This window comes from Notechis scutatus, chromosome 6, assembly GCF_049901735.1.
Source record: "Notechis scutatus isolate UNSWTSFEM ecotype Mainland chromosome 6, rNotScu1.2, whole genome shotgun sequence".
NCBI classification, from domain to species: Eukaryota; Metazoa; Chordata; class Lepidosauria; order Squamata; family Elapidae; genus Notechis; species Notechis scutatus.
In genome coordinates this window covers 67,866,991-67,891,328 of record NC_142014.1, presented here as the reverse complement: position 1 = coordinate 67,891,328, position 24,338 = coordinate 67,866,991, and the positions used below count along the sequence as shown (strand labels likewise).

Sequence of the window (24,338 nt, the reverse complement as noted above, 5' to 3'; positions counted from 1 at the left end):
AATCAATCCAGGTTCAATCCAGTGCTCCGTTCTGCCTGCCTGCCTGCCTTCATTTCTGGTTGTTTCGGAGCAGCTTCGGCTGAGAATAATAACTATTCGCCTCTTTTACTCAGCCGAAGCTGCTCCGAAACAACCAGAAACGAAGGCAGGCAGGCAGGCAGGCAGAACGGAGCACTGGATTGAACTGCGGGCGGCGGGTGGGGGTGAACGGGCGCTGGGAGCTGCGCCGACAGGAAAAGCCACCCTGCCGGCTTCTTTGAAGCAGTTTCTTCCTGGGCTGGTGGAGGAGCGAGAGAGCGACTGAGAGAGGAACGAGGCAGACACCTGAGGGATGAGGCTGAGGGAGGGAGGGAGACACCTGAGGGATGAGGCTGAGGGAGGGAGGGAGACACCTGAGGGATGAGGCTGAGGGAGGCAGGGCCGAGAGGCGGGGCTTCTCAGCCGTCCTGCAGGGACTTGTCCTGAGCCGCGGAGACAGCCGTGGGCCGCCACCTCCCAGCGCTCAGTTTTGAAGGCGCTCCTCAGCCCGGCGCAGTTCCTGAATCTGCAGCTGAAACCCTCCGTTTTAAATGTCCCAATAAAAGAGAATATCTGTCACTCAGGGTTGCAATGAGGAGGCATTGGCGCTCCCTGAACTTGGTGGTTTGCTGGCAGACGTTTTATTACCCGACTAGGTAACAACAGATGTTACCTAGTCAGGTAATGAAACGTCTGCAAGCAAATCACCAAACTCGGACTCCTCTCCCACCCCACCCCCCCCGGTCCTTGAAAAAGTGTTTCTGCGTGAAACTGGTCCCTGGTACAAAAAAGGTTGGGGACCACTGCTTTAAATGATGCTATGGGTAAACAAAATTGTAGTTATATGTTTTTAATTCCTTTTGTCTACTTTTGTTATTCTGCTTGAATTGCTCTTAATTTTATTTTTAAAAGGCGCTATATATTATTTCATTCTATTTTATTTTCTTTAAATTTATTGTTTTGTCTTTTAGAGTGGTCTATATAAAGCATACATAAATAAAACCCATTGTACTGGGCATTCCCATTCTAAAGAGATTTCTTACCTCTGGATATATTGGGTTGATGCTTTGACTATCATTTGTCCACCTGGGAGTATATTCTGTCTGTTGCAGACGCTTCTCCTAAAAGGCAGTAAAGTTAGGATCAGATCAGCAAAGTCCCTGCTGTAGTTTATTACAGAACTCTAGAGTATAGAAATAACTTCAAAATTCAATCCTAGTCTATCAGAAATGACAGGCCTAAGATTTCTGAAAACAGATGAAGAGCAACATCCAAAATACCACTGATTTAACATGCTGCTAGGGTTGGCAAATATCTTCCACAACTAATGTGCACCAAGATACCCTGCAGACCAGCCAGATGCTGTAAAGACAGGTCTCTTTGCCCATCTATTGTATTTATTACTTCTCTAAAAAAGAATGTGTCAAAGCAAGAAATGTATATTTTGCAGATATGTATCTGACAACAAAAACGCATGCTCTCTGTCCAATAATTATTAAGAGAATGGGTCTGGGGTGGAGGGGGAATAATGCAATTATCCACTACGGAAACACAGTATTATTTACAGAAGGTCATATAATGTTTATTCCTCAAAGTATCTTTATATTATTTATCATGTGCTAAAGACACACTTTTAAAGACCTTCAACTTTAAGGCTATGGAGAAAAGTCTAAAGACATATTGGTTGAGTATATTGGTTGAGTATATTGGTTGATGCTTCTGAAATTCAAAGAGTTGGTATAAATACTCCATGAACCAAATATTATTTATTAATTATTTACACTTTCTGTTCCTCTTCAAAACACTCTCTTTTTCTCTACTGAGTGCATATAGCAGATTCTGTGAACCCTGTACTAGCTATTATTATTTTTTTGATATAGGTAGTAGTTGACAGTCATTTAACAAAAGTTCGGAATTACAAAAATACTGAAAAAAGTGACTTAAGACTTATCATCAAAATTATGACTATTGCACCAATCCCTGTAGACATGCAATCACAATTTCAGTGCTTGGTAAGTGGCTCACATTTATGAGTAGTTGCAGCATCCTGTGGTCACAATTACGATTTACTACTTTCCCAGCTGGCTTTTAACAAACAAAGTCAATGGGCGGAAGCCAAATTTGCTTAAAGATCATGTGACTTACTTAATGACTGAGAGATTTACTTAACAGCCATGGTAAAAGGGTAGTAAAATCAAGTCCAAACACGTGATGACCACACTGCTTCACAACTAAAATTCTGTCCCAACTGTAGTCTGAGAACTATCTGGTGCTGTTGCTGGTTCTGACCTCTAAAGTCCTTTACAGTTTGTGCCAAAATTCTTACAGGATGACCTTCTCCAATATCAGCCTGAGCTATTAGAACATCTAGGGAAAGGCTTCTTATACTGCTACATTTCTGTGCTTTGAGACTGAAGCTAAAAGACATGCTTTCTTTTGGCAACACTGTTGCTTTGGAATATCTTCCCCACAATGATACCAAGCTATCTGACTCTAAGCTAGTTTTTAAGGAAACATTAAAATTTGAATTATTTCAAAAGCATTTTCCCCTTAGATTTATAGTTATTTATTTTTCCTTATTCCTTATTCTTATCTTTATTATTGTATTTTATGTTTTTTGATTGGGTATTTTAGACTACTACTGTTGTGACTGAAATTGGTTTTAATCTGTCCATGAATATGTTATTTTTTTCTTTGTTATGTAGTATGTAAGCTGAATGTCATTTAATTATGGCAGAGTAAAAGTTTATAGATAAATTTTATTAACTGTGCTGTCATTTCAATAATTATGGATACACTGGACATTTCCCTTCTATTTGTGCAAAATATATATTGCAAATTGGGAAAATTAATATCATTTGAATAATTTAGCAAAACTTTATATTGGTTGTCCAATCTGGTTCCCAACTGCTTCACAAACACATATTTAAAAAATTATTTCTTACCTTTTGTGTAATCATATTGCAAATCTCTGGTAGGAAATCTTCACTCAGGAGTTTATAAAGCTGCTTTTCTCTTAAAGATGTTCTCTCTCTGAAGCTTTCTGTAACCTGCCTCCACTCCTCTTCTGTCTGGCATATTAACCACCATGTTCCATGGCCCAATCCTTGAGAAACTTTCATAATGGGATAATTTATATTAATCTGACCATATAATTAATCATATTATTTATATAATTATGATTCAAATTTCTCTGTCACATTTTGCAACTTCATTTTATACTTTTGTGTATAGGCGGTCCTCACCAATCATGACTGAGACTGGCAACTGTCACTAAAGTCTACAATCATTAGTGTGATGTCATGTAGTTGCACTGATTTACATCATCAGTTCTGGTTGTGGTTATTAAGTGAATCACGATGGATTGTTAAGTGAAATGCCACATGACTGCAACTTCTGCTGACTTTGCTTACCAGAGGACAACTGTAAAGGCCACAAAAGGTGATCATGTGACTGCAGAGATGTTGCTATGGCCCCAGCCTTGAGGGCTGGTCGTAGGTCTTGTTTTTCAGTGCTGGGATAATTTTGAACAGTCATTTGAGTGATAGATAAGCAAGGACCTGAATAACATCCATAGAATTTCTCATGACAAATGGGACTGAATTCAGAATTTTGATTTGATTGTTCCACACCAAAGGTGAGCATACATGAATTAATTTTCATAGGACTAATTACACAACTTTAACATGGACACAATGAAAACAATCTGAGGATATCAGCTGATGAGCTGTTTAAGGGAGTTAGATTATTGCCTTGAAGAGTCAGAAGCTCCACTAACAAAGGATGAACTCAGCTAAAAGGGATAAGGATTCTTCTTTCTCCATGACATAAAAGGCAAAAATAACATGCTCAAATAAATTTGGCCTCTTGAAAGAAAGTCAGTACAGGTAGTGGTCGACTTACAACAGTTTGTTTAGTGATCAAAGTTACAACATCACTGAAAAAAGTTATGGCCAATGAGCATCCCCATGGTCATTTGATCAAAATTCAGACACTTGACAACTGTCTCATATTTATGACCTTTGAAGTGTCCTGGAATCATGTTTTTAAGACTTTGTGACATTGACTTTGAATGGGGAAACCAGATTCACTTAACAATTGTTAACAACTGCAGTGATCCACTTAATAACTGTATCACTTAGTGACATAAATTTTGGGCTCAATTGTGGTCATAAGTCAAGGGCTACCTGTATTGCAACATTAAACAAATGAATATTTTTAGTAGTAGAGCAAGCAATCAGTCTTCATCTTTTCACTGTCAATTCCCATTTTTTTAAAGTGGCAAGAACTTTATTATAAACATCCAAGAAATACTTTTCAACTTATTTTCTAGTGGTACGGAATGAAATGAAGAAAACAAAGAAGGCCTCTCTTGCAAGCTGCATTTTTATTAATTAGAACTCAACTATAATCCACACATTCTACTCACAATTTCTGGACTGTGATTCATAAACGAGTGCATTGGCTTCTTCTTTCTCTCTGCAAAAAAAGAAAAAATAATAATGCAAAAATTATAAAGGGCAATCTTCAACAAAGGACTACATTCATGACTGGAATGAATTATACTGATACTAAAAGCCCATAGCAGCTTGTAGTTATATTTTAGCACTAAAAGACAAAACAATTAGATTCTAATCCTATAGAACTCAATATACATTATAGGTCTTTCATAGCCTTCAAAATAGTAGTTATAATGGATTAGAACAAATTTTGAAAATGTAGGAGTGCTTTATTTTCAAATAAATTCAAAATCAGAAACAAAATCTGAGACAAGCATAGCAGGACAATAGTAATGTAATACTATGGCAAAGTTCCATTAACATCCTTGCCACTGCTTTCTGGGGTAGCTGAAATTGAGAAAAGATCCAAACTATTCCGAAATTCAGCTGGTCAACTGCTACAAAAGATTGATTATTTTATCCACATTGCTGCTTGTCACCTTTTTCCTTTTCCTTTCCTGATTATAGACTTCTCCAGAGACTATGTTTCTGCATAATGTGCCCCAGTTATGATAATTTGAACCTAATTATTTTCTGCCCAGAGTGAGAAAATTGGATTGATTTGTTCAATATCCATTTATTTGTTTCCTGGCTAACCACTGTATTTTCAGAAGTTTTTTGAACACCAAAGTTCAAAAGCATCCGTACACTTTCTATTTTGTAATTTCAACGTTCACTTCCATGGAATGTCACAGGGAAAACCACTGCATGCACAATTCTGATTTTTGTAGATGTAAATAAAAATCAGTATTTTTTAAGTGTAAACATATTCCCGAATCTGAATACCTTTTCCAAGACCTTCATGACTAATCTACCAAATGATAGTCTGTGGCCTATTTTTCCGAGTGCTGGTTCCTTTGCTGTCAATAGACGATCTTAGAAGGAGAAAGCAATCCACCACTTCAGTATCTTTATTTTCAATTCTAAGGCTGATTGCTGAACCTTTGGTCAAGTTTGCTTTTCTTTGTATTTTAGTTCTACTTTATCATTATGCTCCTTGATTTTCTTTACTAGCGCTTGTAGATCACTTGCATACTTGACTACAGGAATAGTGTCATCAATTTTGGATGACCCTGCTGTTGTTATATTTTCTTGCAAAATATTGAGTATTATTTACTCATCCCTCCCAGAAATAGCCTCTTGTTGCAAGAAGGCAGCATAGGAGAATCTGAGGGCATATGGCAGATCCCAATGGAATCTATGGAATAGAAACATATTCTTACTTGCTACAGCTACCCAAGAGAGGAAGGGGGAATTAAGGAGGAAGAAAGGAATATATTACTCTTACTTACATTACAAAAATGGCATACTTTATTTCATTCCTTTATTATACCACTACTAACTTTTTACATATACTCTCCAACTTTGCCACAAATATTTAATTATAAGAGCTGAAAAATATAATTTATTTTGTTTTGCCTTATATACAGTATAAATGTACTTTCATGAAGCAAGCAATATTTTTATTACTGAGGTGTGCAAATTAATAATCAAATTATAATATTCATTTACCTTAAGATGTTCACCATTTTTTTTCGTTTTGGTGGTCGCCCCCGTTTTTTTACTACCTTTCCAGGAATGTCTGGAATATTTTTGTGTATCCCGCATTCCCTGGAATATATTGAAATGATACACAAAGTAGCTAAATATACAATAATGGGCCCAGTTTAAAGCAAGAAGGTAAGAAGTGATCATTGACAATTAAAAAGGATTGAAGTAGCAACTGTGAGCCTAGCTAGGAGACTATAACTCTAAAGAGGAGAAAGTATATAGCTGGATTTGGTGACAAATTAATTTGAGCACAATCAAACATTACGTTACCTTAAAAAATTTGCTTCCTTGGAAGGAAGTACATGTGCTCTCCCACTCAAATAGCAACTTTCTTACGTGTTACAATAGACTACGTTTGAAATTAGTTACCCTAAATCACAGGTGTCAAACTCGCCATGTCACGTTGCCGTCATGTGATGTTTTGTGACATTTTTCCCATTTGTGGAGCTGGGGTGAGCGTGGCCTGCGCTTGACGCATCCAACCCACAGACCGCCAGTTTGACACCCCTGCCCTAAAAGAACCAGAGTACTTTAGTGGCTACAGTTCAGCTTAAATTAGAAAGTGTGGGTTCTAGGTCTACCATGGCTTCATTCATTCTTCTTTCATTCAAGAGTGAGCAGCCTTGGGATGGTAACTTTTCAAGCTTTAGTTCCCAACCTGGAACTGAAATGGAATTAAGAGTGGCCTAATTCATATGGGAAAATAAGCAAAACAAAATGATGAAGAATTCTGAAAAATGGACTACTTTAATGATAAGGAATTTCATAAATGTTTGTATCTTGTTGCCTTTGCAAAAAATAGTTTCTTTTAAAATGTTTTCCCCCCCTGGTGTTCTGATCCCCGTTTCCCTGCGGGCAAGAATCTATACCTGTCAGTAATTAGGTCTCCGTTTGGTTTCACAGGTTCCTCTTTGTACATTCGTGTGCCATAAAAATACCAGTAGAGGGCACCATTACTATCCTCACCCAATGGTTCCACTCGGAGGCTGTCTGCATCCAAGCCCTGTGTTTGAAAGCACATACACATAAATGTGAGAGCTTAGAAGTTTCTTGTATTCATGTTACTCCTCACCACTGGCCTTTGGAGTAGTTATAGAGATTCAGATCTATACTTGCCCCAAAAATGATCAACTGTGCAACTGACAATGAGATTTATGTGCGCTAAACTATTCATAAGAAAGAAACTAATTTAAACTTGCTAATGCCTAACAAAACGTGGCCTCTTATACCTTTCATAGTGAAGCAGCAGGTGGGTGCTCTCTCTTCAAGTGGCAGAATTCTAAAGTTCCACAAAGGCAATACCAGGCTTCACACTGCAAGCAGGTGCATCTTTTCCTACCACAGTTTGGCAGTAACAAGAGAAGCCACACCTGCTTAACTTGTCCTTCCAAGAGCTTTGAAAGGGTCTCTCCCAGTATAATGGTTGCCTGCAGAAGTCTGTTTTAGGGATTATTTCCACTGAGGTATTATGCATAAGGAAACAGTCAGGCAGAAGTGATTACACTTGTACTTAAAAAAAAAAGATACTATTCTCAAAACTGGATTCCTACTGAAAATGTACAAGGACATTGAAAATGTTCAATTCCGTTTTTTCATGCAGATTGTTTTTAGAGGCAAAATTCTAAGTGTTACTAAATTAGCACCTGTGGATGTGATATCTAGCTAATAAACTCATTGTCATATGTAGAAACATGCAGGAGAAGCATTATAGCTCTCTAGCCCCTCCCTCCCAAACATTTATGTGTAGTTCATACTACTCTAGATACCTCAAGGGCGATAATCCTCAAAATTAGTATTTGGGCAGCAAACAAATGCTATGCTCACGTTTGCTTCTTCATTCCCTTCACCCTCACTATTTTCATGCACAGGATTTGGTACTATACTTCCTATTTTAACCAAGCCATGCTTCTTCTGTCATTTCATCTGATCTCCCAAATAGATTTCAAATAACAGTTTTCCTATTGCAATATTACAGCAAATTGGAAAAGATGCTTTAAGTTCAAGTTGGAGAGAGCATATGAATACAGTACTCATTCATAATTTTCCAAATTACATTCTGAAGCCATTGTGAGTTTATAAGCAAGTAACGCAATACATATGCCATTCTGGAACCAACCTCAACCATGTTAGGGCATTAGAAATAGTATTAACTCACAAAAACATTTTTGCAAAGAAAGTTATTAAGTATCTTCGAAAAATATGTCTTTTTATGCAAATGTTATTAATTAATTGCAGTCAAAGGCTACAACTATTATCTTGAGTTCTACTTGTTATTACAACTCTAAAAACCATTTAGATTTTTTTTTAAAGCCTCACTTCAAGCTTTAGCAACAATGACTGTGTTTTATTAAAGACAGTTATACAGATCATTGGCATACCTCAATGGGTAACTAGCTATCAAGGACAATAGCAGTTCAATTTCCTCAATTCAAACCAGATTATAAATATGTTTCACTTCCCTTACCCTGGGAGTTCAGTTTGAAAGAATGACCCAATACATACATGAAGAAATATAATTAGAGGTTAAGAGACCCAGGAACAGAGATTCTCAATGTCAGGTACTTTCATTACTAATTGTATACAATGGGGGATGCAAAACTGTTGCAATGGATCTTATCTGATAACCCCAAAGAATGTTATCTTAGTCAAGGAAAGATCCTTGAGTGTTATTGAGATACATAAATCTCCTTCCTTTGACTAAAACAATACTTGGACACCAACACAAACCACTGAGCCAGCTAAATACAGACCAGTAAGTAATAAATTAAACTATTAGTGTAGTATTTTAAAGCATAAATTTAAATCACCAGAAAACACTTAAAACTTTTTACAGTCAGCTTTCTCTACGTTGTGCAACTTGAAAAATAATAGACACCCAAAATAATATTTAACATTTTAAATAAGATTATTAGCACAAAGGAACATGGAACATTGTTATACTGTATGTCATGTGATGCTTAATGGTGGGAAATGTATATTTACATTTTCAATGTTCCTTATCCAGTATCTTATTCAACATACCTTAAGCAGGTCAAAAACATCATCAGCATCAAGTCGGTAATCACAAAGACGATGTAGTATCTCCACACGGGTACGTAAGGGAAGTTCCTGAAAAGTACATTCTCGCAAGGGGTTGGGTTTTCCTTCTTCTAATTCCCAGCGATAATTGATTATATCTTCAAGATACCCATGAAATGTCTGGGTTCTAATAAAGATAACAAATGGCCTTACAATTACTATACAGAATTTGACCTATCCATCATTTCACAGATGATTGCACACAGAAGGCAAGGAAAATACTTCCAGGTTGTCCAGTTCCTTGCACAAATTAAACAGCATGTTTCACATTTTTTGCAGAATAATTTATCTAAATAAAATTTGTTTATCTTTAAGGAAGCAGAAGGATCTAAAACTCATAAAAACTATTTGATAAATTGAAGTTCCCAATGATAAATGACTGATTACATGTTCTATAAAATATTATATGGGGAATAATTTTTTTAAATTACTTAATCAGAAAGAAAAAAAATCAATGAAAATACTAATCAGTTTTAAATATTATATAAATTGGTTATCTTAAGAATTAAATGAAATACTTCAGGAAAAGTTTTCTATTTGATTCCTCTACATATTATACCTATTAATAAATTTTGACTTTAGGCTGCAAAATAAGTAAGCAAAAAAATATAGCAATTTAAGGAAAATAAGAAAAAATTATTACACTTAGTCAACATGTTTGAATATATCAAATAGAACTTTTCATCATTTCTGCAATTCTCAGAAACATCACTATATAAAATGAATTAATCTGGACCACACTCCTATTATAAACTATTGTATTATTATTCTAATGTTTATTCAATATTGACCGTTCAAAATGTTTCCCTTTCTCCTCTTTATAATCCACTAGCAGTGGCTTGAACATGCTGAATTTCCAAATGCATCCAAATAAGAGAAACAATGTTTGCACAAGCATGATTAACTTTAAATTCATATAACAGGATCAATCAAATGAAAGCAACTAAAGGATTACAAATTATATTTGGTATGTGGTACTTGTGGCAGAAGGAATTCATAAGTTCACATGTTTAGCTATCTTCCTCAACTGTTATTTTTTCATTAGAACAAAACTAGGTACGAGAGATGGGATGGTGTCATAGAATTGTAATTTTAAATTTACACTTTAATCTAAGTAAAATAATCTATATTTTACAGGCAGTATTGCACTTCTATTACTAAACTTCATTTTCATAAAAATGAAAGTGTCACGCTTCCGTAAACGATTACATTTTTCCTCATATAAAATCTAGTGATTTATCATCCCATGAAACTGCTGACATCAGCAAACCAATTAAGACACTCCAGGTGATTTCCTCAAATTTCAAAACCCTCAGTGATAAATGACATCCACTCTTTCTGAAGCTACTATACTAGTTAAGGGGTCATCAATGTGATTGATGTAACAAGAAATCTAATTACACAACAATTTTTAACTTGGAATCCTTATGTAACCAATTAATTAAAACATTGCTTCCAACCCCCCCCCCCCCATGAGTTGATCAAATCGCAACCTATTTATATATTGTTCTTAGTTGTACTTGGAGCATCAATTAATGAACACTTTTATTTTAATTAAATATATTTTAAAATCCAATTAATTGATTAAATTTAAATTATATTATAAAACCACATGAACAAACAAAAATGCAGAAAGGAAAAAAAAATACAATATATTGCAACAATCAATTGCAAGAAATGAGAGTTTATATTAACCAAATATTTTCAATAGCACTTTAAAAAAATGGAAACCCCACCCCATTTTAGTAATTCCTGAGAAAAAGCACGTCCTTTTGTTAACTTTTTTTTTTATAATCCTTTAATTTTTCCCGTTTTATAAGAGCAAGTTTAATCAACTGATGTAGGAAGGTCTAAGAAAGACAACAGCTGAATAATTGCAAGTTGCTTTTATTTTTATTAAAAACTAACATTTAAACACATTGCTTTCATATAAAAATCATTTCAGAAGTTTCTACTGGAATAGAAAAAAAATCTAAATTCAAAGACTATATCCCTTTAAATTAGAAGAAGATACATATAACTTGTCTCTCTCTGAAGTAAGAGTGTTTTTCAAGTAACAACAATGGTCAGAAATGCTTTATTCTGATGTGCTTGGCAATATTTTTTAGGAATTAGATTACAAGAAATTTAAGTGACCTAAGTCAGATACCATTAGTAGGTCAGAAAATGGAACAACTGAATCAGGAAAAGGGGGGAAAAACTCTAAGGAATAGTTCATACTCTCTTCCCTACAGCAATCCATCAAGCATTGTCAAAAAAACAGCTTGCTTCTGATTAAGGTCAACCTAATCTGAGTTACTGCCACAGGTCTGACCTCAAAGAGCAACAATGGAGTTATTCTCTTATCTTTGGTTGGAGGGGGGAGAGTTCAAAAGAAAAGTCTTGTAGAACAGTTCTAACACTCTTAAAAATATAAAGTGTTAAGTTACCTGGTGTCTGCAGAGAAAAAAGAAATGAAAAATGAAAAAAGCTGTTATGAATGAAGAAAGCAATTTCTGACTGATAAGCAGGCCTGGAACCTAGCTGGAAGGGGTGTAGATCGGGGTACCCAACAACCCTTGGGCTGCAGCCCTTTACTGGGCTGTGACCTATTTGCAACCAGGCCATGAGAATGGCGGTCCGGCACACACACACATGTGCAGCTCAACTCATGCAAGCGGCGGACTGGCACACACGCATAGACACAGTTCAACTTGCATGAGTGTGCTGGCCTGGTTCCCCTCTACCCCGCCTCCCACCGCCAGGCCACAAAGGTTGGGAACCACTGGTCTATAGTCCATTTCATCCAGGACCCTCTAAAGCTGCCAAACAACCACTTTGTCTACCTAAAAATGGAAGGTAGAGGCTGGATGGAAATTGGATCCATTCCTAATAACTGGTGGGATTCAGTTAACAGCAACAGGGACTGACAGGATTCCCACTGTTATGAAATGTGGTCATGTGACATTTTACTTTACAACCATATTGCTTAGCCACAGAAATTCCAGTTCCAATTACTGTCATTAACTTGAGAGCTACCTGTCTAAACATTAGATAGTTTAGGAAGCTCACTATATGAGCTTCACTGATGTAAAAAGGATTTTGATTTTTTTGGTCAGAGACCATATCTTCGTCATGGAAATAAGAATACATTTTTAAAAAAATAGATGAGTGGTGAAAAACAAATACTTTGCTTGAAAGAACAAATGCCAAAAGGAATTTCACACAAAAATTATTCATAAAGATGAATATAGACCAATTTTCCAAACATGCCATTATAGGTACAACTAAGGAAGAACATGTATTCACATGTTCTTCAGAGTGTCTTCATAAAAAATACCTTTACTGTAGTTTTTAACTTTTAAAGGATTCCGAGACGCCACTCTGTGCCTGAGGTACATTTTCCCTTACAGAAGCCATGAGTTAAACAAGATAAGGTTGCTCCCCTAGAATTTGATAAGGAAATCATTTATACTGTAGATACAGTATACAGGTAGTCCTTGACTTATAACCATTTGTTTATTGACTGTTCAAAGTTACGATGACACTGAAAATAATGACTTATGACTATTTTTTTTACATGACCTGTGCAGCATCCCTAAGGTCACCTGATCAAAATTCAGCCTCTTGGCAACCAGCATATATTTGTGACAGTTGCAATGTGCCGGGGTCATGTGATCACCATTTGTAACTTTCCCAGCCGGGTTCCGACAAGCAAAATCAATGGGGGAAGTCACTTTACCACCAAACAATTCATTTAACAACTGCAATGATTCATTTAACTGTGGCAAAAAGGTCGTAAAATAGGGCAAATCCCAATTAATAACTGCCTTGCTTAGCAACAGAAATTTTGGGTTCAGTTGTCATTGTGAGCACTACCTATATTGTATCATAGATATTGTCTATTTCCAATGGATACACTCATTCACTCACTTATGGTTCACTCACTTGGAAATCTTGACAAACGGAATGTTGAATTCATAAACATTTTCACTGTTCCTTTTTGTTCTACATCCTCTTCATCTAAACCAGTGGTTCCCAAATTCTTTCACCACCCCCTTGGTGCTACAAACTCATCCTCAATGCCCCCCACCCAGAGGCGGGATTCAAATTTCTGTGAGCATGGCCTAATTTGAGGGGGTGGTCATGTGACTGGGTGGGCGTGGCTAGCTGGTCATGTGACTGGGTGGGCATAGTTTGGCAACTGGCAAACCAAATACAAGTGGTCCTCACTTAATGGCCAGTTGCTTAGCAAGTGTTCTAATTTATGACTGGCCTCCCCAGAACTACTTGACCTGTTTTTGGAGTTTTGACAGCCATGCATGCACACACACACATACACACACACACACACACCCTTCTAATCCTGCTGGAGCAGGTCATTGGACTAGAATCGGCAAAGCATCTCTGATTAGATTCTAGTAATGAATAGAATTTAATCAGAGATGCTTTGCTGATTCTTGTTGATTTGTTTTATTTGTATTTCTTTATTTTATGTTGCTGAATTACATTGACATGTGTGTCCCTTCTTGTGCACACCTCAGAAGCTTTTGTGATTCTTTGCAGCAAAAATTACCGACTTGTCTTTGCTCTACTTTTCACATGCCGCCACTGCTGCATTCGATTCTAGGTGCCAGTCCTGCAACCCCAACCCCCCATTGAGCCCGCCTCTCTGTAGGGAAGTACCGCAGGTCCACCCCATTGAGCCTGCTGCACTGGAGGGACCTGCCCAAGCAAGTTCGAGCGGAGCGGTGCAAGTCAATGGGGTGATCCTGCGGGGCCTTGCCCCGAACACGGCAGCAGTGGGACATTTGAAAAGGAGAGCAAAGCCACTCTGGTTTGCTCTCCTTTCCCAACGCTGCGTTCGGGGCGAGACCCCACAGGATTACCCCATTGAGCCACTTGCACCGGAGTGTGCAAGTCAATGGGGTGATCCTGTGGGGCCTCGCCCCGAACGCGGTGGTGATGGGACATTTGAAAAGGAGAGCAAAGCCACTCTGGCTTTGCTCTCCTTTCCCAACACTGCATTCGGGGCGAGGTCCTGCACGCTTACGCATTGAGCCCCTTGCACCAGAGCATGCAAGTCAATGGGGTGATCCTGCAGGGCCTCGCCTCGAACGCAGCTGTGGCGGGATTTTTTTCTCACCCCTGAATTGTGCCCTGCGAGGGGTCCACCTCCAGTGCCCCCCCTGCCACCTCTTAGTGCCCCCCTGCTGGCCCCCTTGCCTCTTAGCACCCCCCTAAGGCATCCCACTTCCCCCCAGGGGGCGGTACCGCCTACTTTGGGAACCACTCATCTAAACTATTCTGTCACCATCAGATACTAATGCTGGAACACAATTGTCAGTAAAACAAAAAGGGGAATCAGCATCACATATCAGGCTGATTCTTTATCTAGTAAAAGAGTAGTTTAGAAAAGTCAATCATAAATATTTGAAAACTGCCTAGATTTTCAGTGAACACTGTCACTTACTAAAAGGATGAAAAAGATCTCTTTCATCTTCCCTCTCTTTTATTTATCCTCAGTTAAATAGCCATCTAACAGCAGGTATCTGAGGAGACTTAGAGTAGGCTTTGTGCTACTTATCATACACATAGTAATTATCTTTTCAAATCTTTCAAAAATATTAATTTACTCATCTGCTGGATGATTATGGACCAAAATAGAATTATTGAATAATTAAAGAAAAAAAATGCAAACAGTGGCATTTAGTATACAACAAAATTTATTACGGTGTTGTTAAATTAATCTCAAGAGAGACAAGAGAATATTAAAGCAGGTGGAAAGTTTTAATACCTGGATTAATACAAAAGCTAAGAATAGAAGGGTCAACAAATGAAATAGTGAATGGATAGAAAAAAATTGGATTGATCTAATTATAATTCTTAGCAGATTGTATGTAGGTGTGTGGGTGTGGGTGTAAAATTAGGTCCAATGAATTCAGGATTTCCAGTCTAAAGTATTGCTCCAAGAGTTCTAACCACAATTGGTATTATAATAACATTTATTTTCCATAAGAATTCAACTTCAATCTGCAAGTCCCACTATTTCAATTTTTTTCCAATTTTCCCCCCCTCAATCCTAGCATCACCTGAGATGGCAAAATCAATGAACCAGACTTTCTTCTTTTCAATAACGGTTATATCAATCATTATTGTTACAATAAATTTCATGGCATAACTGAGCCAAACTTATGCAACGTCTGTCTGAAAGATCTTATGCAACATCTGTTCACAGACTGCAAATGGAAGATCAGCAACAGGGGGAAGCCCTATATGTGTGGGTGGCTGTTGTATGGTTGTTTAATTCTAGACAACCATAACTAAAAGAAGCTTGTTGAAATCATCCAAATATTTCAGACCTGTGCTATGAATCTGAAAGCTGCAAAGAGAATCAAAGTAAAACAGTAGTTCTACATACTCTAGGAAAAAAAGCTAGAATTCTCTTTATACTTTTCTTTAGAAGTGAAGTCTGCAAAAGGCTTATCTATTTTTTCCAGAAGCATACAATGGGGGGGGGGGGAGATAGAATATCTCTTAATTTTAGGAATCTATAGAACGAGACTACTCACGTAATATCACTGCGCTGGTAGCAGCCCTGAAGAAGACCAGCAATCAGGTCACTGATGAACTCCACATCATCATTGTAAAGAGCTGCTTCAAGTTCCTAATGAGAAAAAGAATGAGTAAATAAATTTCTAAATTCTTTTCTGGCTGGTGAAAAAAGATTGGGCAATTTACATGCAACTACGATAATCAGCATAAGAACCAATAATTTGTATAGTTTGTATAGTTTGTACATTTTTCCATCCTCAATATCAACATCAAGAAAAGAATTGGGGGAAAATGGAAATGGAAGAAAAAAAATCTGAATATTACATTCAAAGTGTTAGAAAAGAGGTCTCAAACATCACATTGCAGAATATATTACTATACATTAGGCATACATTTGCTTTCATTAACCATCAATAGTCATTTTAATTTATTAATTATATTATTGACTTAATTGTTCATAAGTACATTTGTTGCATTATTGTGTGTGAATAAATGTGGTCCATTAATCAGTACATTTTATATAAAGTGGCCTACATATAAGAGTTTTATATCCCTGTATTAGAAAACAGATTAATCTCACAGCATAATTAATGGAAATGGATATGAATATATGGAATTGAAGGTGGTTCTGAATAACGTAATAATATATTAAATTTATATACGGTTCAACCCTAGCAACTCTGGACAGTTTACATATTGCTAAAAACATTTCAAAAAAAGTACCAATACAAGAAACAAAGGAACAAAGATGGCAGACAAAATAAACCCAGATGGGTACAAGGAAAAGGAAGAAAAGGGTGTCCACTATCTCATCAAAAGCCTGTGAAAAGAGCCATACCTCCAGGCTCTTTGAAATGCCAGTAAGATAGGGCTTTCAAATTACAGGGGAAACATCATTCTGGGGTTGGGCGTACATAGAGAAAGTGAGCTCTGGGATCCAAAACGGTGGCACTGTTCAATTGATGGAACAAATGTGACAAGAGTGGTATAACATGAAGAAAAAATGCATGAAAATAAGTAGAATGTTTACTGAAAGTTCAGCATTGAGCAGAGAATAAGATACCCTTGTATACTTATGGTTCCTTGCATACTTATGTTAAATGTATAAAAAATCTTGTTGTCTTTTGGGTTTTTTGAGAACATGCAGTAACATAATTCTGCAAGCAGATTATGCTGGAGAACCTGAATGATTTGATCATATGACAGAAAAGATGTATCTAAAAATAAATATATTGAAGACCATCTTTGTATTTATGCCAATAATGGAGTAAGCAAAAGCAAGTTATGCATAAATGTTGAATAATCAGAGTGGGTGAATCTACTTTGGTAGATTATTTATAAAAAGGATGAGGGAGTGGTTGGAAAAACTTTTAAGAAGAGAATATGATTCTGCATACTTTGTTACATAGAAATGAGAGTTGGTATGATAGGAAAAACATGATAGTGGGAATGATGAAACAAAAAGGAAAAAAATAAAAAACAAATTGGTAATCAACTAATATGAATAGAATATAAAATGAGTAATTAATGTCAAAGAAGGATGTCAAGATGTTCAAAGAAATAAAAGAGCATCAATTTGCAAAACAAATGCAAAGCTTGAGAATTAAAAATAGACCAAGAAGGTTTTGGGTGGACGGTGTTGATGAGATTCTGAAAAAAGAGTGCCATGAACTGTGAAGAACAGAAAACAATATATGAATATAGGAAGATGGCTATAGAAAAATTTAAAAAATGATTTACAAGGATAGAATGGAATGGAAAGTATAGTGAATGCTCTAAATAGATTTGGTTAATGTGGTTTTTTTCCTCTTTTTTCTCTTCCCCTATTTTTTTTACTCTTTTTTTGTGTCTTACACAATATTGCTTTACTTGAAAGAGATTAACATGAGAGGTATGTAAATTTGTTATTGTTGATATTACTGTTTTATTTTAAAATAGCCAGTTTTATAGATATTGAGGCACTCGGTTAGAAAGGATAGAATGGAATGGAAAGTATAGTGAATGCTCTAAATAGATTTGGTTAATGTGTATTTTTTTCTCTTTTTTCTCTTCCCCTATTTTTTTTACTCTTTTTTATGTCTTACACAATATTGCTTTACTTGAAAGAGATTAACATGAGAGGTATGTAAATTTGTTATTGTTGATATTACTGTTTTATTTTAAAATAGCCAGTTTTATAGATATTGAGGCACTCGGTTAGAAAGCTGGGGACCATGAGTTCTAGTCCCACCTTGGGCATGAAAATCAACTGGGTAACTTTGTCCAATCACTCTCTCTCAACCCACCCACCTCACAGGTTTGTTGTTGTGGGGAAAATAGGAGGAGGAAGGAGTATTAGTACGTTCACCACCTTGGGTTATTTACAAAAAATAATAAAAGTGTGATAAAAAAGTAAAGAAATATAGTAAATTATTATTACTACTTAAGCATCTCTTTAAAGTTTTCACCCTATTTATCTTCAAATCAATAAAGTTTTTCTTGCATTATGTTTTTGCACTGTTTTCATTTTGCCTTTCCAATTTCCCATTTTAAACTTTGTTGTTTAAGGATCCTTTAAAAGCATATGCATGAACAAAAAACAGTTCATATATATCCTTTCCAAAATGACCTTCCTCTTCCCATCCCTCTAAGGCAGGGATCTCCAAATCCTGGGCCAAATCCTGGGCCACAGCTTGTTAGGAACCGGGCCGCATAGCTCGAGGTGAGTGGCAGGCAAGCAAAACCAAAACCACCACCACCACCAGTCCATGAAAAAATTGTCTTTCATGAAACCAGTGCCTGGTGCCTTTGACCGCTGCACTAGGGAAATCTAATATGTACTCTTGAAAAACACTGAGGAAAAAACTCTAAAACTATCTGTATTATTCTGTGGCCAGATTTACTCCCATTCTTTTCTTAGCTTATGGATCTTAGTATATGTTTGCAGTTATATAGAATATTTAATGGCAAGTATATGTTTGCAGTTATAAAGAATATTTAATGACAGATGTTTGATTGCAAATGTCCCACTGAAAACTATGGCATATATATGGTAAATAGCTTTCTATGAACCTGATTTTTAAAATTGAAAGTTCTTGGCTTTAGCATATACTTGTGACTATGTGGGCAATATTTAAAATCTCAGAAGCCAGAAGAGTTTCGCACCCAATGACAGATGTCAGCTTTCAGTGCTTTTAAAAGTCATCATGTTCTCAGCATGATCAAAAAGTCAGAATGCTTACCTGTAACTGCAGTTCTTCAAGTGGTCATCTGTGCATTCATACAGATGGTTGGTGCATCTGTGCACATCAGAATCTTCTAGTGCTGTGCAGGCCATTTTAGCAGAAGCTCACCCTCTAGCACACATGCTCCTGGATATTGTTTCCATCCGTCCCCTCAGTTTTTCAAGATCATCATAGCTGCTCTTAGGAAAAAAGGCTCCTTAGCAGAAGTATCTGCAGAGGGGAAGTTGTGTGAATTATGTAAATGCCAGATGACCACTCAAAAACGACAGTTACAGTTATGCAACCTGTTTTTTTCTTCTTCATGATCTTTGTGCATCAGGCATTTGACCCTCAACCATTGCGGCCAAGTTGACAGGTGTTCCTGCCTGGAGGGCTATAATATGAATATGAGTTCTCAATTGCCCAATAATTTGGTAGCTGCTTTTAATTATATTGTTTACTTTTGACTGTATGCTGTGCAGAGTCATGATTGTTTGATTGGACAGCCATATAAATCTGAAAAATAGATAATCACAATGGTGGTATGGACGAAGTTTTAGTCATGTGAGATGAGAAGACTTTCCTACTAACGTAAGAATTCACTCTTAATCTGACATGTTGAATTAAAAAATACGATTGTGACTAAGTTATGGCTTTATATGAAACAAGTAAGAAAACAACTGACGTAAGAGAAGGACTTGCAGGTCCAAGAGTGGAGTTAAAAGAAGGATCATCTTAGAATCCCTATGTAGCCACCAGTGAACTAGGTCCAACCCCCCTTGAATTCTGTTGACCCGTACCTAATTCCAAGTAGGTGCTATTAGTTGGGAAGATACCTCTGCATAGGCATTTTAACAATAAATCATTTTAATTGGATGTGTGGATTCATGTGTGGATTTGATCTTTTGCACCTAACAGCTACAAGAAAGGTTGCTGAAAAAATATTGGCTAGATCTGAATATAAGTTCCATCTTTTGGAAATTGACATAAGAATGGGTATATTTACTAATGACCCAGAAAACAGAGAAAAGACACATGAAATTATAAAAGTGAGCAGTCTGCCTATATAAAGACTCAAATTTTATGCATTTCAAATATGTAGATAAAGTATTTCAATAACTTTAGATGGAGTTGAGTAGAAAGTAGCAAACACGATAGGAATAAAATTCTGGAACAATTTTAGGAAATAAATTTGATTCTGATGTTAAGCATCAGTTTTCTATGTTAAGTATGAAAAAAAGATTAAACAACTATAACAGTGTATACCTCATTGACCTGACAAGCCAAAACGATTGTAACAAGGAAAGCAGCATTAAAAGTTGGTAGGCAATATGTATCTGCCAGAAGAGTAAATATTTGCTAGTAAGTATGAGAGACTGAGTGAGAGAATTTCATGCTGAATAGGAGAATACAAATCTAGTATTCTTTTTAGAGGAGTGAGAGAAAGTATCAGAAAATGGGAGAGGACTGGATGATAAAAAGTAGCAAAAGTTGCCAAATACAATAGGACTATAAGACAGTGAAACGGTGGAAAATCTACTGTAAGAGATAGTTCTTCAAGCAAATAAAATAGCTCAAAAGCTAAGATCAGCAACACAACATAATAACTTTCATGATTATCAAGCATACAAAAAAGTGTACTTTCCTGCTAATTCTTTGGGTGACAAATGTATTGCAAAGAACAGACCTGTGTGTGTGATTTTATAGTTTTATACATTACTAAATGTCTATCTGCTCAGACAATCAACAAATGACCTTGATGATATTGGTTAAAAATTGGAAGAACAAATCAAAACAATACTGCTTTTGATGCCAACCTAACCAAAAAAACATGATCGATACTTTCCAGAAGAATGTTCAAGGAAGCAGTAAATAGTAGTGATGTAGGGTTTTAATTTTCCCTAACATCTTGCTGAGAGACAGTATGCCAAGCATAGTCTAAAGGCCCTTTCCCTTCCATTGAAGTCCTATCTTTTCCAGATGACATGGACTTAATTATTCATAGGGATGACATTCCAGTATGCAACTATGGATAACTGACAACTTGAACCTGTGGGAATTGAAGGATTAAGTTTGAACTCTCAAAAATGCTTGAAAAAAAATTAACAAAAAATAAAAATCAGAATTGAGAATTGGTGTACCTTGGCCACCTTATATTTTGTGCTTCCCATATCTTCTTTTAGCCAAAATAAAGAATACAAAATAAAGAAACATAAATTTTCTTCACTGCTGGAGATAGCTGGCCCTTGTTCTTTCTTTTCAGAGCATGTGCAATCGATGTTCAATACAGGCTTGATCATTCAATCTTCTGTAGTACTGCTGAACACCAAAAAGTAAAGCTTCCTTGGTTGTTTTGAAATTCAAAATGTTTCTCATTTCTGATGAGGAAATGACCTGCATTTGCTTCCAGAACACTTATTCATAAGCATTGAAGACTTGCTATTTATTTGTTTGTTGGCCACCCATCACCAGGACAGCTCTGAGTAGTTAGCAACTATTAAAAACATAATAATGGATAGAAAAAAGATCTGAAATAAAAAACCAGTCTCTCTGGAGTTTAACAACTTCACAAGCTCCAGCTAATGATCCCATGCCTGGGAACACATTTGTCTGTCTCTTTAGGGTTTTTCAAAAAACAGTAGGGCTGGGGCTAACCTAATCTTAGAGGGAATGGTCTTCCCAACAGAAAAGGACCCTTTAAGATCCCCCAAGGGGAATGCTATGCTTTATATTCTTTGGATTCATCAACTGTTAAGATTCAGTGGTATATGTGCCACCACATGTCCAATGATATTTCTCCTGCCCATGTGATACCGTAGAGGCTGTAATAATTTTTGAATACTTGAAAGCAGACTTTGATGACTTGTAAACCAACATCTTCCATTACAAATCACTTGTATAGTGGCAGTTGTTTTTCAGGGATTACTTAATGACTCTAGGCTTGGTTTTCCATTCAAAAGGCTGAGGGTCCTTTCCATCCATTTCAAACTAATATACTAATGTTACTTTTCTTTATGAAGTGGACATGGATTCACAATGACATAGAATAGATACTGCACAATCCAGACACTCTGCATTCTCTCTCAGGGATAAAACTTTGTGTAAATATTTACCACTTCCCTCAGTAGGGTTCTCAGTATGTGTTTGCTCCTTTTCACTGTGGAGGAAGTAATATTAAGGAATATTAGAATGTTATAAATCATCTTGCTTTTGTTTATTTTATTTATTTATTTTATTAAATGGATTTATATGGCTGCCTAATTCACACAGGGTGACTCCAAAGTAATTTGGTGATTACTTGAAATGGGGATTCACAACTTCAGCTGCAAATTTCTGCATATATACAAAATGGTGAATGGATCAGAATCATGCAGAGAAAGCAGTGGACATAACCATCTATTTACTAAGGATAACTAATTGTGGTCCATATTTATCAAGCACAAATATGTGAAACTATGGAAAATAAGATCCATCTGTACCTTTTACTTCATTATGAGAAGAGATTGTCTGGATTTATCATTTAACTTTTCAAAAGCTGATGGCATTTAGGAAATAGGTCTTAGAAAAGAATGCACTGTTGGCATTGAAGCTGTTTCAAATGAGTGCTATGCCACAGATAGCTTATTGACGAAAAGCAAGAAATAATCATTTATTTATATATTTAATTTGTTGCCAAACTCCATCATGAGTTTTCACTTGTTTAATAAATGTAGAAACATCAATTCAGCCATATATTTTGCAAATTCTTATTTCTGCCTCCCTAAAGTAAATAAAACAAAGTGTCCATTGATTAATGCCATTTGCTACCACATGAGGAAAAAAATAATATAAACCTCCTACACTAGTCAAAATTCATAAAAATGAAAAACTGAGTTGAGGTACCCAAGTATTCTTCTGCTAAAGGAAATTTATGGAAATTAACTGAAATGAAACTGAAGGGACAGGTGGGAACAAATGTGTGCTAGAGGTGACAGTTCTTCACAGCTCTAAAAAGTTCCAGTTTGGGCTCTGCAGAGGCACATCGTCCATGTATGATGCACAGAGACTATGAAGAAGAACCAGAAGTAATTATAAAAACAAATTAAAAACAACTGAATTTGTATAATTTATATAGGCTGCATTTTTGATGGTACAGACACTTTTCTTTTAGGATTGATAACCATAAACAGTTTCATATATTCAGTGGTGTTTCATAAGCAATGCATGCCACCTGAAGACAAATATTAAGGGTGCACCCAACCAAACCCTATATATGCACATACACCTCAAGGAGTCATTAATTTGCCCTCCTTCCAATTTCTTTCACCTTTTACGGAGCTTCATATTACAAATAAGTAAACATTCTTTCTTTTTAGTAGCTGGCTATAAAGGCACAATTGCTTTCCTACCTCTACTGTAGTCCAACTAGTTGTTCTTTTTAGCATTTGTCCCACATGGTTTTAGGAACCAGTTCTTTTTGCACCACAATCAGCTAGTTCAGGGCTGTGAAACTCGCAGCCCAGATGCATCATGCACTGGCCACACCCATGCCTGGTTTAGTGAAGGGGGGAAGTTCTGATACATCACGTGAGGGCACTGTGATGACGTGAGTTTGACACCCCTGGCCTAATCAGCTGGCCTAATTTGCAAAGCCTGATGCTGATTACAGAGAGGAAGTGTTTGGCCCAGCTGGTGTCACTGCCTAAGGAAAGAGTAAAACCTGGCTTGCCCTGCTCCTAGTCTACCACTTAACCATTACACACCATGATGGCACTTTTATTCTAATGCATGAGGGTCAAACTTGCCACATCATGTTGCCGTCAAATGATGTTTCGTGACATTTTTTCCATTTGTGGAGCTGAGATGGGCATGGCCTGCATGTGATGCATTGCGCCACCAGTTTGACACCCCTGTTCTAGTGCAACTACACTGCCTCATAGTCCTTGAGTAATCACCTACTCCAGCAGAGGTTCCAGTTTATTCATATACTTTTGTCAGATAAAATAATGGGCAGAAACATTCTGCTTTCTCAATTTCCCCTGATAGATTCAAGGAAAAAAGAAAGATACTGTGAACACGGCTAATATTAATATAAAACATACGACTTATGTTCCCATGCATTCTTGTGGTTTGCTTGTTTCTTTAATGCATGAGTGATACAGTCACAATGGGACCCAAAAATCTTTAAAATGTTTTCAAGAAACAAATTTGGAGAGCCCTCTTCATTTTTAGGGAGGATGGCTAGGAGCAGAGGAAGCCCATTCAAATGGACACTGCCTGCTCTAAATGGAAGAAAGACACCGAAACAAATTTACACGTTTCCTGAACAGCAGGGAGGCGGTAAGTCACTGCATGTCTATGTTATCACTGGATTCTTTCTCACCATAGTCATAACATCGGCCTTTGGAAAAATAAAACAAATTCTGCAAACATTGTATCCTACTTATGCTTCACATTGTGCTGTCCTGCTTCCCCC

At 36.6% G+C, this 24,338-nt stretch overlaps 1 protein-coding gene across 1 annotated transcript in view; it reads right to left on the bottom strand.

Moving 5' to 3' along the window:
- CECR2 (CECR2 histone acetyl-lysine reader) overlaps positions 1–24,338 on the bottom strand; it is a 112,803-nt gene that overhangs the window by 12,971 nt on the left and 75,494 nt on the right. The window contains exons 2-8 of the mRNA XM_087969153.1: positions 15,698–15,792; positions 9,090–9,273; positions 6,938–7,071; positions 6,030–6,128; positions 4,448–4,497; positions 2,964–3,133; positions 1,062–1,139 (exon numbers count right to left, since the gene is read on the bottom strand). Of these exons, the coding sequence (XP_087825279.1) occupies positions 1,062–1,139; positions 2,964–3,133; positions 4,448–4,497; positions 6,030–6,128; positions 6,938–7,071; positions 9,090–9,273; positions 15,698–15,792 (810 nt within the window). The remainder of the gene's footprint in view (positions 1–1,061; positions 1,140–2,963; positions 3,134–4,447; positions 4,498–6,029; positions 6,129–6,937; positions 7,072–9,089; positions 9,274–15,697; positions 15,793–24,338) is intronic.